Below are 20,387 nucleotides of genomic sequence, written 5' to 3' on the forward strand. Positions count from 1 at the left end.
ACCTTATACATAAAAAGAAATTATATGTAAATATTTTCTTTATATGTTAAACGAATATATTGAAATTATTTTTATATGTTTGTTAATATATAAAATGAAAATTACAAATATGTCATATATGTATTTAGAAGTAGGAAATCAATCCTCAAGTTTCCATTTAACTTTCTGAAACTGATTGAATTTAACTAATTGTGTTTATTTATCAGCGCAGGTCTCCTCTCAGGGAGCTGCTTCCAAAGTAACCAATTCCCAAACCATTCCAGGATTCTGTGTCACCGTCTGCGGGCCTCACTGGGACATGGCACATCCTCCTCTGGGCTACCTGATCCATCTAATTCCACCTGAGACGTCACAGCATGTGAAAACCTGCTCCAGCTGCACCCGGGAGGAAAGAGGAGCCAGAATCTTCCTCCAGGGATGTTTGTATTGGTAGAGGGAAGAAATCCTTCCCTGGGAGGCTGGTGACACAGGGTGCCCAGAGGAGCTGTGGCTGCCCCTGGATCCCTGGCAGTGTCCAAGGCCAGGCTGCATAGGCTGGTGAATCCTATGGAAGGTCCTCTACTGCCCTGCACAAGGATCTCACGGAATTTCAGTAGGAAAGCAGGTGCCACAATGGAGATCCTTACCCCAGGAGGACAGGGATGGATATTCCACACCGAGGGCAGACCAGGCACCAGGCTCTCAGCAGGGATGAAATCTGATCCCTGCTCTTTAACTGAATTCATTTCCCTTTTGTCTCCAGTCCTTCACACCGAGCAAGGATTCATCGAGTAAGAAAAAGCGAGGCTGAACTTGGATTAATCAAAACATTGAAGTCCGTTTTCTGACAGGGCAGATTTCCAGACCCAGGCAGGTGCAGGCTGCCCCCGGGGAGGACTCAGCCCCCAGACCGCTCGATTTTCATTATCTGTGACATCTCCAGCACCATCCCGGTGTCCCCTCGCCTCCGGCTCTCCTCGTGGGTGATGAAAAGCAGCTCTGAATCCTCATTACAGCACCGGGAGAGCAGACACGTGGCTTCTGGGACAGCTGAAAAAGGATGTCAGGTTGTGGGGATGAGACTCAGCCCTTCAGCCAAGGTTTATCCAATAATGATGATTTCCAGGTTTGGATCCATTTGGCAGGAGCCTGCGGTGCCTACCCTCGGCTTACTCTCTGGTGTAACTCTGTCAAGCTGTGATTAATGTTATCCTGGAGAAAAATCAATGTTTACTTATTCTACCTGTCACAGAGTGGGATTTTAGGAGCTGTTGATCTCTCCCTCGTGAGCAGCAAGACGGAGCCTGAATTTATCTTTTTATCTTTAAATGAAGAGTCACATCTAGAGCACAGTGAGGTGAGACACGGCCTGGCTCTTATTCCTCGTGCTTTCACCTAGACCAGCTCCTCCTGGGACATGGGGAGCAGGTATTTATTCCTCAACTGGGAGCACGCAGAAGACGAGGAATATTTTCATTTTTCCAGCAGGTACTGGGAAAATCGTGGCCTTCCGTGTACGAATGGTTGGAGGAGCGCTAAGAGGAAGCCTTGCAATGCACCGATGCTGTCTCCTGGTGCAGAATTTCCCTTTTTAGTGCCCAAAAATTCCCTTTTCCAGCGGCTCCACCCGCGGGGGGACCGGCGCGGCGGCGGCGCGCGCGTGCTGCCCTCTGCGGGCGGAGCGCGGTACTGCAGCCAGGGTCTTGCGCGTGCGCAGTCCGCTCATGTCGGGCTGTGGGGGGGGCATTCCCTCCCGTGTCTCAGTGCTGCCGCCGTGTGGGAGCGCCCGGCACTGCAGCGCCCGGCCCCACGGCCCTGAGGCGGAGAAAAAGCAGGAGCGGGCAGGTTCTGGATGAGCGGCAGGATGGGTCTGCAATCGAATTTGGTTCAGGAGGCACCGCAAAGCGCATCTGAACCCTTGCTTTCCGATTCTGCAGCCAAGAACACTTCTGACTCCTCGGTCTCGTCGACATTGTCAGTACTTTCCCTAGTGCTGCCTGAGAATGGGAACGGCTGGCGGGAGCTCTGGCAGAGCACCTGGAGAGCAGGTAAAATCAGAAATGGGATGGTTTTGGCTGCTGCGGGGTGTGCGTTTCCTTTGAAGGTGTTCCTCTGGTCTGTGTCACAGTAGTTTCCTAGAGCTGGAGTCATTTCCTAGCAGGGAGCTTGACTTATCTCCCCCATGGAGATGCCTAGAGAAGCAGAGATGCGGTGTTCCTAACAAAAGAACATCCCAATCCATCGGTGGTAGAGGGCTTAAAGTGTGACTGGAGGTGCCTTTAGGACACTTCCAATTCCTCAGTATATGGATGGAATTTAAATGAAATATCCAAATCCTGACAAGCTTGTGTGAGCTCCAAAGCCTCTGCAGGTGTTTTACAGCCAGGGAGGGAGACAAGAGACTGGAGTGTCTCCCCAAAATCTGGCTGCTGGTTTGTTTGACCAGGCAGAGGAATGATTGTGTATTCCCTGGGGCTGTCCTTGTGGAGAAAGGTTTATTGATGTGCCCTGGGTTTATTCCGTGTATCTTCACCATGATGGAAACTGATTTCCTTGAAATGCCAGAGGTGCCCAGTGCTTTCCCCAGCCAGAGCTGGGAGCCAGCCCTGGGGGAAGGGCTTTAAATGCCCATTTTCCCAATCCCTTGAGGCAGCAGCTCTGGAGCACTCAAGCCAAGCATGGCCAAGGTGCCCAGTGCTGGCAGGAGGCAAATCCAGGGACTGGACAGTGGGAATTTGCACTGCTCCTGGAATGCCAGACCTGGAGCTGTGCTTCAGAGAGCCCAGGAGCTGCTGCCTCACTCAAACCTCGTTTAAAGCTCAGCATCCTCCCTGCTACCTTGGCATTATTGCTGCTCCCTTTGCTGCTTTTCCTTATTATTATTGCTGTTGTTATTGTTGTTGTTATTGATCTCACTGGTGCTATTGTTACTGTTATTACTATTATTGTAAACTCCCACTCCATGTCTTCCATAGCCCTTTGCTTCCCAGAGGTGCTGCTTTAGGAAAGCCCCTCCAGCAACATCCTCACGGAACAGCCTGGGCAGATGGGATGGGATGGAGCAAAATCCCTTCATGCAAGAGGTTTTCTCCTGTGCAGATCAGGCATGGGGCAGGCAGTGGGCTTTGGGAAGCAGCTGATTTCCCCAGAAAGCATCACTGCCACCAGCATCAATGACAGCACCTGTGCCCACTGCTCAGGATTCACCCAGCCAAAATCAAGGGCAGAGGTTGGTTTGGGTCTGGGAACTTGAAATAACTCTGAAGGAGAAGAAATCACCTTTTTCTTCTTCTTTTCTTTCTTTCAGAGCTGGAATTGCCTCTTGGATGTGCACTGAGCTCTCACTGCAGGAACTGCCAGGCCTTAATGGTTGTGAGTTCATGTTCTTCTCACTGGGGAATTGGAAATAATTATTAATTATTCATTGCAGAAATGTTTTCTGAAACCTTTCCCCTTTGCTGGTAGATCTTCTCTTTCTGCCTTTGAGTTTACAGCTGTGCCCTGCTGTCATTTGCCCTGCCTGAATTCCTTGCAGCTCCAAACTGGGAAAACCTGGGATAACTCAGAGGGGACAGAGGTGACATTTTTAGCTGAACACCTGGGGCAGCTGAGAGGGGACACAAGAACTGTTTGTGTAGGAAAATGTGAGGGGATGTCAAGGGAAGCGAGGTGGCATTTTGAGGGAAAAGCTGAGGTGAAGTTTAGGGGAGAGAATGCAAATTTTTGGAGTAGAAAAGAGTTAATCAATATTGTACAGGAAGGAAAATTTGGGGGGGTAAAACTCAATGTAATCTGTAGGGGACAGGTGAATATATTGGAGGAAAAATGAGGTATTCAGTAGCAGACAAGGAAAATTTTGGAGGCAAAGCTTGACAAAATCTTAAGAGTAGAGAAGGAACACTTTGAGGGAAAAAATGAGGTGATGAGTACTGAGCATGTAGGGAAAATGTGGGGGCTAAATCTGAGATAATTTCTATGGGAGAGCCTGAACATACTGAGGTAACCAGTTGTGGGCAGATGGGGAAGTGTTGAGGGGCAAAAATAATCTGTAGGGCAGAGAATGACCATTTTGAGGTAAAAATGAGATGATCAGTAGTAGGCAGATGGAAAATTAGGGGATAAATCGTGAGAGAAGCTACACGGTAGAAAATATAGTGAAGGGAAAATGAGAGAATCAGTAGCGGACAAGTAGGGGAATAACGAAATAATCTCAAGGTTGAGAATAAATATTTTAAGGTAAAAATGAGGTAATAAACTGGGGACAGGTAAGGAAAAATTTGGGAGTAAAACTGGAGTAAATCTCGAGGGAGAGAGTGAACACTGACATAAACTGAGGCAGTCACTGGGGCTAAGCAAGGAAACTTTGGGGGTAAAACTTGAGAAGATCTGTAGAAATATTGAGGTAGAAGTGAAGTGATCAGGAGTAGACCAGCTGGGCAGAATTTAGGGGGGCAAACCCTGAGCTAATGTGTAAGAAGAAATGTTTTTGAGAAAAACAGATGTGATGTGTAGGAGACAGAATTTGGGGATAAGACAGACATAACTTGTGTGGTTTTGGTTTTAAAACCTAGTTAGTATAGAGGAAATAAAATGGGCATTTTGGTAATAAAATCTGAGCTAATCTGTGGGTGAAAGAATTAATATTTTGAGGTAAATAGGAGGTAATCAGCACTGGGCAGGTAGGGAATATTGAGGGGGTAAAATATGAGATTATCTTTTGGGAAGAGCAGGAACATCCTGAGGTAAAACTGCTGTGGACAGGTGGATAAATTTGGGGGGTAAAACTTGAGGGAATCTCCATGGTAGAAAATTAATATTTTGAGATAAAAATGAAGTACTCAGTGGTGGAGAGGCAGGGAAAATTTCAGGGGTAAAATCTGAGGTGATCTGTAGCAGAGATGGGGTAAACTGAGTTAAATGGTTATGGACAGGGAAATTACTGGGGGGGTAAAAACTGAAAGCCTCCTTGGGGTAAAGAATGAAAATACTGAGTGGGAAATGGGATAATAGGTAGAGGACAGGTAGGGAAAAGTTTTAGGGTAAATCTTGTGGTAATCTCCAGAGTAGAGAAAGGATCCTTTCCTTTCCACTTGTAAAAGGCGAGGAAATCAGAAGAGGACAGGGAATATTTGTGGGGGAATGTGAAATATTCCCCAGGCAAGACAATGATCATCATGAGGTAAACTGAGGTAATCATTTGTGGACAGGTAATGCAAATTTTGGGTGTAGAGATTGGTGTTTTTTCCAGGATAGAGAATTAGTATTTTGAGGTAAAAATGAGGTAACTAGTAGTAGACATGTAGGGAAGACCTTGGGGTAAAACTTGAAATGATCTAGAAGTATTTTTGAGAAAATATCTGATATACTTTGTAGGGGACAGAAGGAGCATTTAGTGGATGAGACAGACAAAACTTGTGTGGTTTTTGGTTTTAAAAATAGCTAATATACAGAGGACAAAAAGCTGCTTGCTGGGATTTAGAGAATTCCACACATTTGGCTGCTGAAATGTTCCAGCCCAGGGGCTTTGGCTGACAGGGCAGCACAAAGATTGTTCCCTGTGCGGTGCCCAGATTTGGGGTTCAGCTTTGCTGTTTAGACGAATCAGAGCTGGAGCCCAGAATTCCCTGCTGGAATAACCTCACAGTGCCTCGTGCAGCATGGATATTCCCACACAGAGCTGCCTATGGAACAGCAGCTGTGCCAGGAGCCAGCAGAGGCTCCAGGGGAGCTCAGAGGGCTCAGGACAAGGACAGGTTGCTGTTCCCTGGCGTTTGCTGTTTATAACCCTTTGCTATCATTCATCCCTAGCCCCACCCACGTCCCTGGGGACACCTGACAGAGTTCCCTCGAGTTCAGCGGGCTCCAGCCCTGAGCTCGGCTCCAGCAGATGTTTTCCAGCAGCAGAAGGCGTGGCCGGCCGCGCTCCCGGCCGTGCTGAGGCTGCCCCCGGGCCCAGGGGAGGACATCTCTCCCTGCAGAAGCTGAGCTCATCCAGAGCCTCGGGAGTGGCCTCTGGGAGCTCTTTTCCCTGAGGAAAGGGATGCACATCCCTGCCTTCAGGGCACCTGCAGCGTGACCCACCTGTGCAAGCTTCCCATCAGCTCTGCAGCTCCAGCTGGCTCCCTGAAAAACTCCAACCTTCATCCAAGCAACACTTCATCTCACTCTGACCTTTTGTTTTGAGGCATCTCCGAGGGCATTGCTTGGAATTGAATTTCCCTGAGGGAAACTCCCTTGGCTTTCACTCTGCTGCTGCTGGAGGATGTCCCCAGGCTGGAAGGGAAGGCACTGGGGGTGCCTGGGACACACCTGCTGGGTGTGTGGGAGCTCCAGGAGGTGGGCACCGGGCATTGCTGTCTGAGCTCCTGTGCAAAGGCAGCGTGCCGGCGCTCCCGGGCAATGGCAGCTGTTCCCTGGGGTGGTTTTGGGGTGTCAGCGGGCTCTGCCCGGGCTGCAGCAGTGCCGGGGGCCCGTTCAGAGCAGCCCCTGGCCGAGGAGCCGCGGGCAGCCGTCGATCCGTGTCCGTGCCAGCGCTGCCCGGGCATCCCAGCGCCCGTCCCCGGGATGCGCTGGGCGCTGCCTGCCCCGGGCGGGACACTGAGGCACGGCTCCTCCCCTGCGGGTACCGAGGGCAAGAGGGGCTGCTTCCCTCCCTGGGGCTCGGCCTCCTCCCGCCCCGCGTTCCCGGCCAGCTGGGACACCCGGAGGGAGCACCGGGAACGTTCCTGGCAGGGAGCAGGAGTCCCCGGGGGCTCCGGGCAGCTCTGGGCCCGAGGAGCAGCCCCGGGCTCAGCCCCCAGCGAGATTTTGGGCAGTGAGCGCTCACCCGCAGGAAACGCCCCTGTGCAGGCAGGAGCAGCCCCGACACTCTCCAGCAGAGCTCAGGGCTGGGACCAAGGGAGCCCTCAGGACTGGCCTTGCTCCTTTCTCCCTGGAGAGGGACATGGCACAAGCACCTTTACAGCCACCAGGGAAATGCTGGAAAGGGCAGGAAATCAGGGTTATGGGAAGAGTTTTGTACTGTCATGTCAGGTGCCAGCCAGTTCTACCGCAGAGCCATTCCAGAGGCTGGTGTGTAAAGCACCATTAACAGAACATTTTGCTGATTTTACATAGGAATTCCTTTGCTGGCACCAGCCATTCCCATCCTAGGCAGGACCTTCCTTGTGACCCTGAGATTGGCTCAGGTGCTTGGAGCAGGGTGCTGAGAAGGCCAAGATTCCGAGTTTAACACCCACACGGGCCTGTCGCTTGCCATTATTTGATTTGATGATCCTCGTGGCTCTTTCCAACAGAGAATGTCCTGTGCTCTGGAAAAAAAGAATAAACAGTTTTCACTGGCATTTTAAACCCAGGAGTTTTTGCATTAGAGAGCATAAACCACAGGGAAAGTGGGAGAAAGGAGAGAGAGGATCAGGTCTCACTTAGCAGGTACAAATGAACGGCCCGAGCAGAACCGAGCCCCAGTGGGGCCCGTCCCGCACCGGGCACAGTCGGAGCAGGAGCTCCAGCGCGCGGCCCGGAGCGGCTCCTCCGGCCCGCGGCGATGCAGCCCCGCTCGTTCCGCGGGGGCGCGGCGGGCGGGAGCCCCGGGAGCGCGGGCACGGGACCGGGCGCCGCTCTGCGCGGGGGCGCGGTGGCCTCGGGGGCGCCGGGGCTGAGGCGGCTCCGCGCTCCCGCGGGCGGGGCCGGGCCGGGCGCGCGCACCGGGGGCGGCGGGAGCGCGCCCCGGGGGTGCCCAGCGGGGCCGCCGCGCTCGCAGCGCCCTCCGCGTCCGGCAGGGGGCGCCCGCGGGCGGCGGCGCTGAGGGAGTGGCGGGGCCTGAGGGGTCCCGGGGCCGCACGGGCGCTCCCCGCGCCCCGCCCGCTCCCAGCGCCGGCCAGCGCCCGCTCCGGGAGAGCGCCGCCCTGCTGCGGGGCCGGCACCGGCACAGCCCCGGCTCCCCACGGCCGCAGCGGGACCTGCCCGAAGCACCGGCGGGGCCCCAGCCCCTCGCCAGCCGGAGCAGGAGCGACAGTGCTGGGCTCGGCCCCAGCGACCATCCCGGAGCGCTTCCTCCTTCCCGCGGCGGTGCTTGTCCCGATCCCTGCCCCAATCCCGTCCCGGTTTTACGGCTCCACGAGTCGCAGCCCACTCCTCCCGGAACCCCCAGCAAACACCGGCAGGACCTGGACCCGAATCCCCAAGCCCCGATCCCCTTCCCGGCCTCACCTCAGCGCCCCAAACTCCGCACAGCACTACGAGCGACGGCCCCACCGCATCCCGGGATGAGCATCCACCGCACAGAGCGCAGCGGGCGCGGATCCGCCGGGATTTACGGGCGCGGACGGGGCGGGGCCGGCTCAGGTGTGAGGGGCGGGGCCGGCCCAGGTGTGAGGGGCGGGGCCGGCTCAGGTGTGAGGGGCGGGGCCGGCTCAGGTGCGCGGGGCCCCAGAGCGGCTGCGCGGGGCGGGGCCGAGAGGATTTAAGCGCCGGGAATCGCCTCAGGAGCCATTTGCCCCCTCGGCGCTCGGTGGGGGAGGCTGCGTTCGCGTGGGCTCCTCATCTCTGTACCTATTTCTTTTCTTTACGCTTTTCTTTACCTCCTTTCCTATCATATCTCCCCTCTCTCCCTCCTTTCCTCCCCTCCCCCACCCCCTACACCCTCCCCCCCCTACCCCCCCCCTCCCTCTCCCCCCTAGCCCTCCCCTCCCTACCCCCCTGGCCGGTCCCTCCCGGGCCGGTCCCCCCTACCCCCCTCTCCCCATTCCCCTGCACACACCAACCCTACACACCTCCTCCTTCCTCCATGCTTCCTTCCGTCCCCGGCTCCCACCTGCCCCCTCATCCTACTTCCCTTCCCCCCAGTTCCTCCTCACCTGCCCTCAATCATCCCCCTCCATCCTTCACCCTTCCTCCTCCTTCTCCACCTCCCCCTGTTTTCTTTCCTGCTCTTTCCTTCTCTTCACCTTGACCCCCCCGCCTGTGCTCCATCCTCGTTCCCCATCCTCCGCCCGTCCTGCCCCCGCCACTCCACCTGCCCCTGCTCCTCTCCCTGCATGCCCCGACCCCCCCACCTGCCCTCCATCCTTGACCCGCCCCAACCACCCTCTCTGTCCCCCTATTCCCGTCCTCTGTGCCCTTGTCCGTGTTTCCCCCGCAGCCGCGGGGCTCGGGGCGCCGCAGAATAAAGCCCCGCGGGCCGGAGCGCGGCGCCCCCGCTGTCCCTGGAGCCCCCACACGGGGCCGGGCCCGCTCGGCGGGTCCCCCCATCCCGGTGCAACACACCGCCCGACAGCGCCGGGGCTCCGGCTGTCCCTACATCACACTGGGGGTCCCCGGGGCGGGGGGAATTGGGGGGCTGGGGGTGGGGCGGGTTAGGCAGGGCCCCCTCCGGAGGAGGGGGTCCCGGTGGGGGAGGGGGGGAGGGGGTTTGGGGGAGAGGGCCCCCTCCGGAGGAGGGGGTCCCTGGGAGGGGGTCGGGGCGGGCTCCCTCCGGAGGAGGGGGTCCGGGGGAGGGGGCGGGGCGGAGGGGGACATTCCCCCCTCCTGTCTCCGCCTCCTCCTCCGGACCCCCTTCTCCGGACGGGGCTCCCCCCGGCCCCCTCCCCGGGACCCTCTGCTCCGGACCGGGGCCCGGGAGGGAGGGGGTGCGGGTGGGGTGGGAGGGAAGCAGAGGGGGGCACGTCACTCAGCAGTGTGAACGCACACAAGAGATACGCGCACAGACCAACAGCCCCTCCCGTTCCGCCCTCCCACCCCACCCGCCCCAGGCCCCGGTCCGGAGCAGGGGGTCCCGGGGAGGGGGCCGGGGGGGGAGCCCCGTCCGGAGAAGGGGGTCCGGAGGAGGAGGCGGAGACAGGAGGGGGGAATGTCCCCCTCCGCCCCGCCCCCTCCCCGGACCCCCTCCTCCGGAGGGAGCCCGCCCCGACCCCCTCCCAGGGACCCCCTCCTCCGGAGGGGGCCCTCTTCCCCAAACCCCCTCCTCCCCAGGACCCCCTCCTCCGGAGGGGGCCCTGCCTAACCCGCCCCACCCCCAGCCCCCCAACTCCCCCCGCCCCGGGGACCCCCCGTGTGATGTAGGGACAGCCGGAGCCCCGGCGCTGTCGGGCGGTGTGTTGCACCGGGATGGGGGGACCCGCCGAGCGGGCCCGGCCCCGTGTGGGGGCTCCAGGGACAGCGGGGGCGCCGCGCTCCGGCCCGCGGGGCTTTATTCTGCGGCGCCCCGAGCCCCGCGGCTGCGGGGGAAACACGGACAAGGGCACAGAGGACGGGGAGAGAAGAGAGATGGAGGAGATGAGGAGGGATAGGGAGGGAGGACCGGGGCGCGGAGGAAAGCGGGAGAAGAAGGCAATGGCCAGAAAGGGAGGAGAAGGAACGAGAACAGAAGAGGGAGAGAGGGCGGATAGAAGGAATCAACCGGGTAGGGACAGGCGAGAAAGGAGTGTGGGGGATTTGGAGAGAAAGGCGGGGAGGGTTTGGGGGAGAGAGGGAAGAGGGGGAAAGGGGGAGAAAGCAGGGGAACACGGGGAGAAGGAAGGAGGGGGAAAGGGGGAGAAAGCAGGGGAGCACGGGGAGAAGGAAGGAGGGGGAAAGGGGGAGAAAGCAGGGGAGCACGGGGAGAAGGAAGGAGGGGGAAAGGGGGAGAAAGCAGGGGAGCACGGGGAGAAGGAAGGAGGGGGAAAGGGGGGAGAAAGCAGGGGAGCACGGGGAGAAGGAAGGAGAGGCAGAAGGGGAGACAGGAGGGGAAGCCGAAGCCCCGCGCCGCTCCTGGGGAGCGCGGACAGGGAGCTGCCGCCACACCGTGCTCCGAGTGAGCAAATGGCGGCGCAGGTGATTTCCGGGCTTTAAATGAGCTCGGCCCCGCCCCGCGCAGGCGCGCTGGGACCCGCGCGCCTGAGCCGCGCCCGCCCCGCCCTGGGCCCGGCCCCGCCCCGCCCCCGGCCCGGCCCCGCCTCTCCCGAAGCCCCGGGCCCGCCCCTCCCGCCCTGGGGGCGGGGCCATCGCTGGCGGCCGCGCCGCTCCGCCCCGGGCCGGGCTCGCCCCTCCCGGCTGGGCCGAACCGCGGCTGCTCCGGCACCGGCACCGGGGCTGCGGGTCCGGGTCCCGCCCGTGTCCGCTGCGGGTCCCGGGGCCGGGGGAGCGGGGCGGGATCGGGGCTGGGATGGGGCCCGGGCTCGCCGCGGGCAGGAGGAGCCGCTCGGGACGGGCGCTGCGGCGGAGCCCGGCGCTGCCGCTCCTGCTCCGGATGCGGCCCCGCCACGGCCCCGGAACCCTCCAGACCCCGCCGGTCCCCGCAGCGCCGCAGGAATATTTTCCGAATTTTTTATCCAGCGTAGGCAGATAATTCTCACAGAGAGACCCCAAAAATAAAGGCTGTGGGGTCGAGGCGGGTGGGAGAGGCGGGCGATGTTCGGCTCTAAAACACATGGGGAAAAATCCATCCGCGGAACAGCTCATTTCCTCTCCCGGACTGGCTTCTGTGCGATCGGCTGCGACTCCAGCTGTTCGCATGGGATTTCCAGCCTGTGGGACTCCAGTGAAATGCCAGGGGCTGAGCACGAGAGAACATAACGGGAAATCTCTCTGGATCAGGCAGTGTCCCAAAGGTCTGGCAGCGCCCAGCATTCCTGGCTGGAATCTGGGGATCCCAGCACAGCCCCTCCGTAGTGTCCCAAAGGTCTGGCAGCACCCAGCATTCCTGGCCAGGAGTTGGGGGTTCCGGCACAGCTCCCCCAGCACATCCCGCTGCTTCCTCAAGCCCCTTTTAACCAGGATCCTTCTTTGGGGTGGGAGCACCCAAACCCAGCAGAATTGGCTTTAACCAGTTTTGGGGGATCTCCCCTCTCCCCTCCTCACCCAATTCCTGCTGCCAAAACCCAGCCTGAGGCTCAGCTCCCCATCCCCTCACTGTCTCCAGGGAATTGCACTTGGATTTCCCAATCCAGCAGGGCAGCCACGCTGCTCTCCTCACCGTGTATCTTAACTGTAGTAATTGCTTAAGAAATAATTCAAATAAATCCAAAGAATGAAGAGACAATAAAGAAGAACTGCCAGCTCCAACCAAGGGGTGCTCAAGCCCCTTCTCAATGATCTGCTTTAATTAACCAATGCAAATGAACCAATTAGGATCACATCAACACATTATTCTTTTAATCAAGTTCTAGAGAAATATTGCAGAACAGAAAAGAACCTTTTTAACCCCAAAACTCTTCTAGGAGATCCACAGGGCAGGGCTGCGCTGCACCCCCAAACTGAGGAGAACTGGGAGAAAAGACAAAGCCAGACTGAGATTCCTGGGAGATTGGTGCAGCTGCTGGCAGCCAGAGCAATCCTTGGTCTGAACACACACCTGTGAATCCCAGGAACCTGGGACATCATCAATATCCTCAGGAGCCTTTTTATTAAAAGCAGATTTCCACAGAGGATTAACAGAATACAGAAAATTAAACAGAAACGCAAAGGAACAGCTGCCCCAGCCCAGCAGGCTGCAGCATCCAAAAGAAAATGAACAGAAAGATGATGGATTGGGACCATCGCCAATGCCAAATCCCTGGTGTGGAACATCCCTCTGCTTTGGTTTATCAATCGCCGCTTCTTAGTGGACAAACCCTTCAGCTTTGCTCCAAGTCAAGTTCCCAGCTGTGGCCACCAAGATTCTGCTGCACCGTGTCCACGGCGGGATGCAGGGAAGGGAACACGCAGGGTATGGTGCTCTGGGAATGTTGCTGAGGAAGCTCAGGGCCCTCACCTGTGCCTGCAGCCCGAGGAGATCTCCCAGCAGCCGCGGCTGAGCTCGGCGCGTCCCGGCGCTTCCCGCGCTGACGGGCCACAGCTTCCTGCGCCCGCTGCCTTGGGAAGCATCCCTAAGGTGCCAGCGGGAAAGGAGCCTCTTACAGACCCAGAGTCTTGGGATTCAGGGGACGAAAAGGAGTTTTCAGTCTTTAGCATCTCCCACTCCGTCGGCATTGATTGCAAACATGGCTTCAGCCTCGGGCAGGCACGGAGAGTCGTAGATTTTACAGATCCTGGTCTCGCCTCGGCCTTTCCGCAGGTACAGTCTGACAGGGACAGGGAAGGAAACAGGTCAGGATGGACATCCTAGTCCCAGAAACTCATCCTAATCCAGAAAGGAGTAAACAAGAGCTGTAGGAACTGCCCGAGACATTAATTTCCCTGAGGACTGAGGGTCCAGAGTGGCGCTGAGCTGAAGCACAGGCTGGGCCTGCCATGGACAGGGACAGACTGGAAACCCCAGAAGTAAAAGCTGCTTGGCCAATTCCATAAAGCATTCCCAACCCGGGCTCCTGGGATATGACCATCTCTTGTCTCACCTGGTGGTGGAAGCATGAGCGATGATATTGCCTCCGATGGGCTTTTTGGGATCTGCAGCGAACATGGCAGCTCCATCGACCTGTGCCACCACCTGGTTCGTGATGACGACGGCCACGCCGAACTGCAGGAGAAACAACCAAAACCCTATTATTTCCCACAGCCAGAATGGAAAAGCAGGGAAAAGGACACAGGGGGACTCCTGGTGTTCATAAGCGTGGGATCCAGCCTCTCCAAACCAATGGGAGCAGAGGTGGAGACAACGCCCTTGGCACCAAATTGCTGGGGTTTGTAAGAAAAGTGATGAGTTTTACTTTGGCAATTGTACTGGGTTTCTTTAGCCAGGATTTGGTAGCGGGGGGGCACAGAGGTGGCTTCTGTGAGAAGCTGCTGGAAGCTTCCATCATGTCTGGCAGAGCCAGTTCCAGGATGGCTCCAAGAGGGACACGCTCCCAGTCAAGGCTGTGCCAATTAGAAATGATGGTAATGCCACCATTGTGGTAACTGCTATCACCAATAACAGATTTAAGAAGAAATTAAAACAAAACTTGTGCAGCTTCAATTCCAGCCAGAGAAGAGTAGGAGTGAGAATATGAGGAGAACAAGATGCAGACACCAAGGGCAGTGAAGAAGGAGGGGGAGGAGGCATTCCAGGTGTCAGAGTTGAGATTCCTCTGCAGGGCGTGCTGAGGACCATGGTGATCCTCCCTGCAGCCCGTGGGGATCCACAGGGATAGAGATCCACCTGCAGCCTGTAGAGGAGCCCCATGCTAGAGCAGGTGGATGCCTGGAGGGAGAGCCAGTGGAGAGGGGCCCTGCTTCCAGGCAGGAGCAGCCTGTCCAGCTGCTTGTGAGATGGAGCCACATCAGAGAAGTACATTGAGAGCTGTCTCCTATGGAAGGACACATAGGTGCAGCAGGGGAAGAACTTTTCTCCCTCAGCAGTGGGAGAAGCCTCGGGTGGATGAACTGACCAAACCCCCATTCCCATCTCACTGCGCCACTGGCACAGGCGGTAGAGCTGGGAAGGAGGGAGAAGTGGGGCTAAGCTGTTTTTTTAAAAGCTTATTTTACTTCTCATTATCCTGCTCTGATTTTGTTAGTAATGAAGTCACTTCAAATCTCTAGGTTGAGCCTGTTTTCCCCTCGCTGGTAATTGATGAGTGTTTTCTCCCGGTCCTCACCTCAACTCACAAACCCTTCATTGCATTTTCTCTCCTCTGCCCAGCAGTAGAGGAGGGTGAGTGAGGAGCTTTTGTGGGTGCCTGGCGTTTGGTCAGCATCAACCCACGACATAAAGCCCCGTGGATGCTCACCTCGTCCGCCAGGCGCAGCAGCATCCGCAGGAACCTGGCCAGGTGCATCTGCCTGGCGGAGAGCTCCCCCCTTCCCGAGTAATCCGTGCGGTACAGGGCCGTGGCGCTGTCCACGATCAGCAGCGCGTACCTGGGAGAGGGCAGGCAGGCCTCTGAGTCTCAGTCCCAAGCTGCCTGCACAGCTCTCCTGGCAGCATGGAAATCATCAGCACTGTTTCTAATCGTAGTTCTAAACTGAGCTTCCAACTTGCTCCCTCAGGCTGGCAATGAGGGACCATGAACTCCCTGTGTTTGTGCAGCCGCATCAGCTGGAGCCAGTTGCTGGCACCCAGAATTCCAGCAGCAAGACGGGCTGCTGACGGCTGACTGCCCATGGAGCACGCCGGCTCCCTGGAGAAGCCGAAGGCTAATGCCACGTGGGAACAAAATCCATGAAATCGGTGTAATTACCGTGACTCAGCCATCATGGCCGAGGCCTGGTACAGCAGCTGGGTCTGGTGGTCGGTGTTAAAGCCCCGAGCATAGGCCACGTTGTCCAGGACATCGCTGCCAGACAGGCCATACCTGCAAAGTCAGGGAAAATAATGGGATGAACCTTGAGTGACAGCTTCATCCATAGCAGATAGACAGGAGCTTTGCCAGAAGAGTAGAAGAAAAACTCACATCCCCGGCAGAGATAAAAACAGATGGAAAAAATGCAACCCGTGGTGATGAAAAGAGAATGGAATGATTGGAACCATTTGAAATGGATAAGAGGAAATGGCCTCATGTGATACCAGAGGAGGATTAGGCTGGATATTGGGAAGTCTCTCAAAGGAAAGGCTGTCCAGCCCTGGCAGTGGAGGCTCCAGACCTGGAGGGATCTAAAGCCGTGTGGATGAGGCACTTGGGGACATGGGACAGTGGTGGCCTCAGAAGCACCAGGGAATGGTTGTCCATGGGGATCTCCCAGGGCTCCTCCAACCTGAATGATGCCCTGATTCCAAGGACACTCCGTACATGGCCTGCACAGACACACCTGTGCCTGCTGCAAACATCATTTCACTTCCTCTCCTTCATTTGGCTGCCAAATATTCCCCGGTGACAGGGAACACGGGAGCAGTCCTTGCTGCTGGAGAAACCAGCAGGATTAGATCAAATTCCCTTCAGAAAGAGCAAACAGGACTCAGCCAGTCCTGTCCCAACTGCTTCGGAAGCTCCCAGTCCCTTCCAGTAGCAAAAGACAGGGAAATCACCTCATACCAGGGGACAATGACACAAGAGCTCTGGGGAGAGAGCGGCAGGGAGAGGACAGGAACGGCAACACTAGAGCTTCCCAAAGGGAACACCTGCCAAATCAACCTCCAGGACGTGTGGAAAACATTTTCCAGCTGAGTTGTGAGTCCATCTATTCCTGTCTCCCACGCACAGACCTTTCAGCCACGGCCAGGAGCCGCTCTGGACGGAAGGTCCCCTCCGTGTCGATGTACATGGCTTTCCCCTCGCCGCCGCCGCGGTCTATGGGGAGCTACAGGAGAAGGAAAGGAATGAACAGGGAAGAAAGCATCCATAAATACAGCAGATATTGCCACATACCCTCACTGAGCCCACACAACAAATAACGTCCCAAGTTATTGGGATTAAAGTCCCATTTAGCTGGGACAAGTGAAAGATCCCTGGTCACCCTCGCTGCTGACAGCTTCCTTTTGTAGTACCTGTCACCCTGGAGTGGCAGGACAAGGGGGAATGGCTTCCCACTAACAAAGGGCAGGGATAAATGAGACACTGGGAAGAAATTCTTCCCCGTGAGGGTGCTGAGGCTCTGGCACAAGGGTGCCCAGAGAAGCTGTGGCTGCCCCTGGATCCCTGGAAGTGTCCAAGGCCAGGTTGGACAGGGCTTGGAGCAAGCTGGGATAGTGGAAGGTGTCCCTGCCCATGGAATTGGATGGGCTTTAAGGTCCCTTCCCACCCAAACCACTCCAGCATTTCATGACTCTACACAGGACAACAGGTGCTCAGCTTTGAGCTCGGAAGTTCAGGAAGTCAACGGAATGATCAAATTAAGAGCCAGCCTCTAATATTTTAGGGAACAGAAGCCTCTAGACAGTAATAAACACTTAGAAAGTAAAAGGAAGTGCCCAAATTAGCAAATATCCCAAGGCTGTGGGCTCTGAATCTTGGATTGTAATGAGGTGAAGTCCCCACCTGACAGGTGACGGCCAAGGTGTGACACAGCTGCGTCTTCCCAGTACGGAATTCCCCGAATAACTCTGTTATGGACCCTGTTTCTATTCCTCCTGGAGGGGAAAAAACAACAATAATTATCAATAAAACTCAAAAGGTCACAAGCTACATATATGATCTGTGTATCTATGGATCTATCTCACATATAAAATATTACATTTACAGAGACCCAGTTAAACACTGAATTTGGCTGCAAGTTTCAAAGCTAAGAGGGAAAATTGCTTGTCATCATGAGGTTTGATGGCATCCTAAACCATCATGCTGTGGTTAAGAAGCTCATGGGTGTTTTTGAAGATGCTGAAGAGCTGAAATTGTTTTCAATTTTGGATTACCAGAGGAATGGGGAGATGGTGATGCCTGGTTCTGTTTTCCCTAAATGAATCATGGACTTAAATAAACCAGAAACATCCAAAAATGGACATCTCTGGGTCTGGGCATCATGACTAAAAGGACTAAAAACTATTTCTGCAGCTTTTAAAATAAAAGCAATTACTCAAGAGCAGTCCTAGAGGTTTTTCATCCAACCAGGACTTGCCTTACACGATTCTGTGCAAGGATCACTCATGGGAAAACCCCACCCCAAAAACTGAGGTTAAGCAGGAAAGAGAAATAATAAAATGCTGACCTTGAAGCAGCTTATCCAGCTCTTTGGAGCCAGTGGTGATCTGGATGATCTCCGACCGCCGCTGGTGGAATTCTGTGGCCGTGGTGAAGCCCATGGGAACCAGTTTGGCTGCCTCAGCCTGAGGGAAAACCCAGTTGAGCAGTGCCAGAGGAGTTAATGACATTTGTTAATCCCCCAGTAATTAATATTTCCCGCCTTGTGGAGAGGTGCCTGTATCATTCCATGTGCATCTCACAGACCTTGCACTAGTTGGTACATGTGAACAGAACTGAAATTCTGCTCCAAGAAAAAGCTCCAACATCCCTTCTGTGTGTTTTATGGAAATATCCTCCCCTTGTGTCCCCCCCCCCAATTCAGTTCAGCCCTGTCCTGGTGCGTTTTGCCTTTTCCCATCACAAGTCACATCACACCTCTAATCACCCCTTACTGCCCTTTGAACATCTTCCACATTCACCACAGCGCCTTCAGCCAGCAGAAATAAACCTGTGCAATATCCTGGGGTGAAGTTCCTGGACATCCTTACCAAGATTTTGTCGGCTTTGGCTTCGCTGATGCCTTTAATGTTCAGCAGCTCCTTCTTTGGCGCATAAGCCACGGCCTCCACCGTGTGAAATCCAGCTTCTTCCAGCTTCTTCACATCATTGGCATTTATGCCACATTGCTGGGAGAGAGGGACGGAGGGAGAGAGGAAAAATGACACCTGTTGGTATTTCTGGGTTTTTTTGTTTGGTTGGGTTTTTGTTTTTTTTTTAACAGAACACAAGTAAGAATTTAGCAACAGAGTTTTTAGTTTCACTTTGCTTTTAAAGAAAAAGGTTCAGGTTGGATATTAGTAAGGAATTCTTCCCTGTGGAGGTGGCGAGGCCCTGGTGGAGAGCCTGGAAATTCTCAAGTCCAGGATGGATGGGGCTGGGAGCAAGCTGGGATAGTGAAAGGTGTCCCTAGCCATGGCAGGGGATGGAATGGGATGAGCTTTTAAGGTTCTTTCCAACCCAAACCATCAAAGAATTCCATTCTAGGAAAAAGAGCAGCAAGTGCATCTATGGAAAAATTCCTCCAGAGGTAACTCCTCACCTACCTCCAACCTGGATATGAGCTGTGGCCCGAAGCTCTCCTCCTCTGCTGAGGTGTCTGCGCTGGCCTCCAGCTGCATCTGCATGGCCATGGCAGCGAGGGCCCAGGACAGCCCCTGCAAGGAACCAGACATTTCAGTGCTCCCTTTTGGAAACAGGACATGTGGTCACATAAATCAGAATCATGGAGTTCTTAAAGCTGGAAAAGCCCTCTGAACTGGCCCCTGATGGTGGAGCTGGGCTGCGCCCCAGAGCTTGCCCTCGGGGCTGCCACAAACGCCTTGGGAAGGGCTGGAAGACCCTGCAGAGGATCTGCACCACCCCTGGCACTGCTGAGCAGGATGGCAGGCAGGAGCTGTCATGGGAAACTGAAGGATTCAAGGGAATTCACACACCTGGGATAGACCACACAATTTGAACACAATAATGACAGGACAAGTGGGAATGGATTCAAACTGACAGAGGGGAAATTTACATTGAATATGGAGACGGAATTCTTCCCTGTGAGGGTGTTGAGGCTCAGAAAAGCTGTGGCTGCCCCTGGATCCCTGGAAGGGACCAAGGTCAGGTCGGACAGGCTTGGAGCAAGCTGGGATAGCGGAAGGTGTCGCTGTCCATGGCAGAGGCTGGAACTCCACGGCCACTCTGGCATTCCACCATCCCAACTTCACCGGGGCCCGGCCAGCAGCACCTCCCCGGTCCCGCCCGCCGGCGATCTGGAACTCCCCGGACTCCCCACGCCGCGTCGCCTCATTCTGCTCGACTCCAGCCCCTTGTTTAACGCCGCCACGGCTCCGCACAGCTGCCGGCCTTCCCACCCCTCCGCCGCCAACGCCCTCCGCCTCCCGCGGCCGCTCCCCGCTCCGGGGAGGCACCGGAGGGGCCCCGAGAGGCGCCGGGGCGGGCGGTGGCCCCGGGCCCGTCCCGCCCGCCTCAGCCCATCCCATCCCATCCCATCCCATCCCATCCCATCCCATCCCATCCCACCCCACCCCACCCCACCGACCCCAGCCCGTGCCCGCTCCCTTCCCCGGGCCCGGCCCTCACCGCGGCCCCGCTCCGGCCGTTCGGGCGCTCCCGCCGCCGCCTCACGTGACCGCCCCGCGCAGGCGCCGCCCCGCCCCCCGCGGCGCCTGAAGGGAGCGCGGGAACGGGAACGGGAGCGGGAACGGGCCTGGAACGGGAACGGGGTCATGGGCAGCAGCCCCGGGGCGCCGCGCCCTTCCTTTCTAATCCCCTTTCCTTCCTCTCTCTTTCTTGGCTTCCTTTTTGTTTCCTTTTCCCATTTTTCTTTCTCTCTCCCCTCTTCTTTTTGCCCTTCTTATCTTTTCCCCCTTTCCTTTTCTCTTCCCCCCCTCTCCCCGCTTTTCCTCTTTTCCTTCTCTTTCCCCTCTCTTTTCCTTTTTTTCTCTCCTTTCCTTTTGACTCTCTCTCCATTATTTTCTCTTATTTTCCTTCTCTTACTTTCTCTCTTTTCTTTTCCCTCTTGAAACACGACCCCGTGTGCCCCCCATAAATCCAGCACCCCAGGCAATTCCTGGGCAGTGACAACTCCTCAGAACCCAAGAAGAAGCAGCTGGAGATGGAGACACATCTGGAGCAGAGGCTGTGATTCCGCACTGGAAGCTCCATCCCTTGGCTTTGATGGAATCCCTTTGCCTTGAGGCCTTACACAGAGTGGAGCCGTTGATTCCTGGCACATGGAAGTGAAGTTTTCCATGATTTTTTAAGGCTGGATAATGGAATAATTTCTGCCCAAGCTCCTTTTCTTACTACGAATGTGTGGCGTTACCTGCTGCTTTGATTCAATATTCGGAGCAATATAATAAACTCCACCAAAAACTCATTTAAGTCTTTAGT

General features: G+C 56.0%; 1 protein-coding gene across 1 annotated transcript; it reads right to left on the reverse strand.

The window, feature by feature from the left end:
- Nucleotides 1-12,753: 12,753 nt before the first annotated feature.
- Nucleotides 12,754-19,622, reverse strand: RAD51 (RAD51 recombinase). The gene is made up of 10 exons (XM_038138331.1): nucleotides 19,575-19,622; nucleotides 18,533-18,643; nucleotides 17,978-18,115; nucleotides 17,455-17,572; nucleotides 16,791-16,882; nucleotides 16,019-16,113; nucleotides 15,057-15,170; nucleotides 14,607-14,736; nucleotides 13,293-13,414; nucleotides 12,754-13,019 (listed from the first exon to the last, which is right to left on the reverse strand). The coding sequence occupies exons 2-10, from the start codon at nucleotides 18,617-18,619 to the stop codon at nucleotides 12,896-12,898; spliced, it is 1,020 nt and encodes a 339-aa protein (XP_037994259.1). The 5' UTR covers nucleotides 18,620-18,643; nucleotides 19,575-19,622; the 3' UTR covers nucleotides 12,754-12,895.
- Between the last annotated feature and the right edge of the window lie 765 nt (nucleotides 19,623-20,387).

This window comes from Motacilla alba, chromosome 5 (assembly GCF_015832195.1).
Source record: "Motacilla alba alba isolate MOTALB_02 chromosome 5, Motacilla_alba_V1.0_pri, whole genome shotgun sequence".
NCBI classification, from domain to species: domain Eukaryota; kingdom Metazoa; phylum Chordata; class Aves; order Passeriformes; family Motacillidae; genus Motacilla; species Motacilla alba.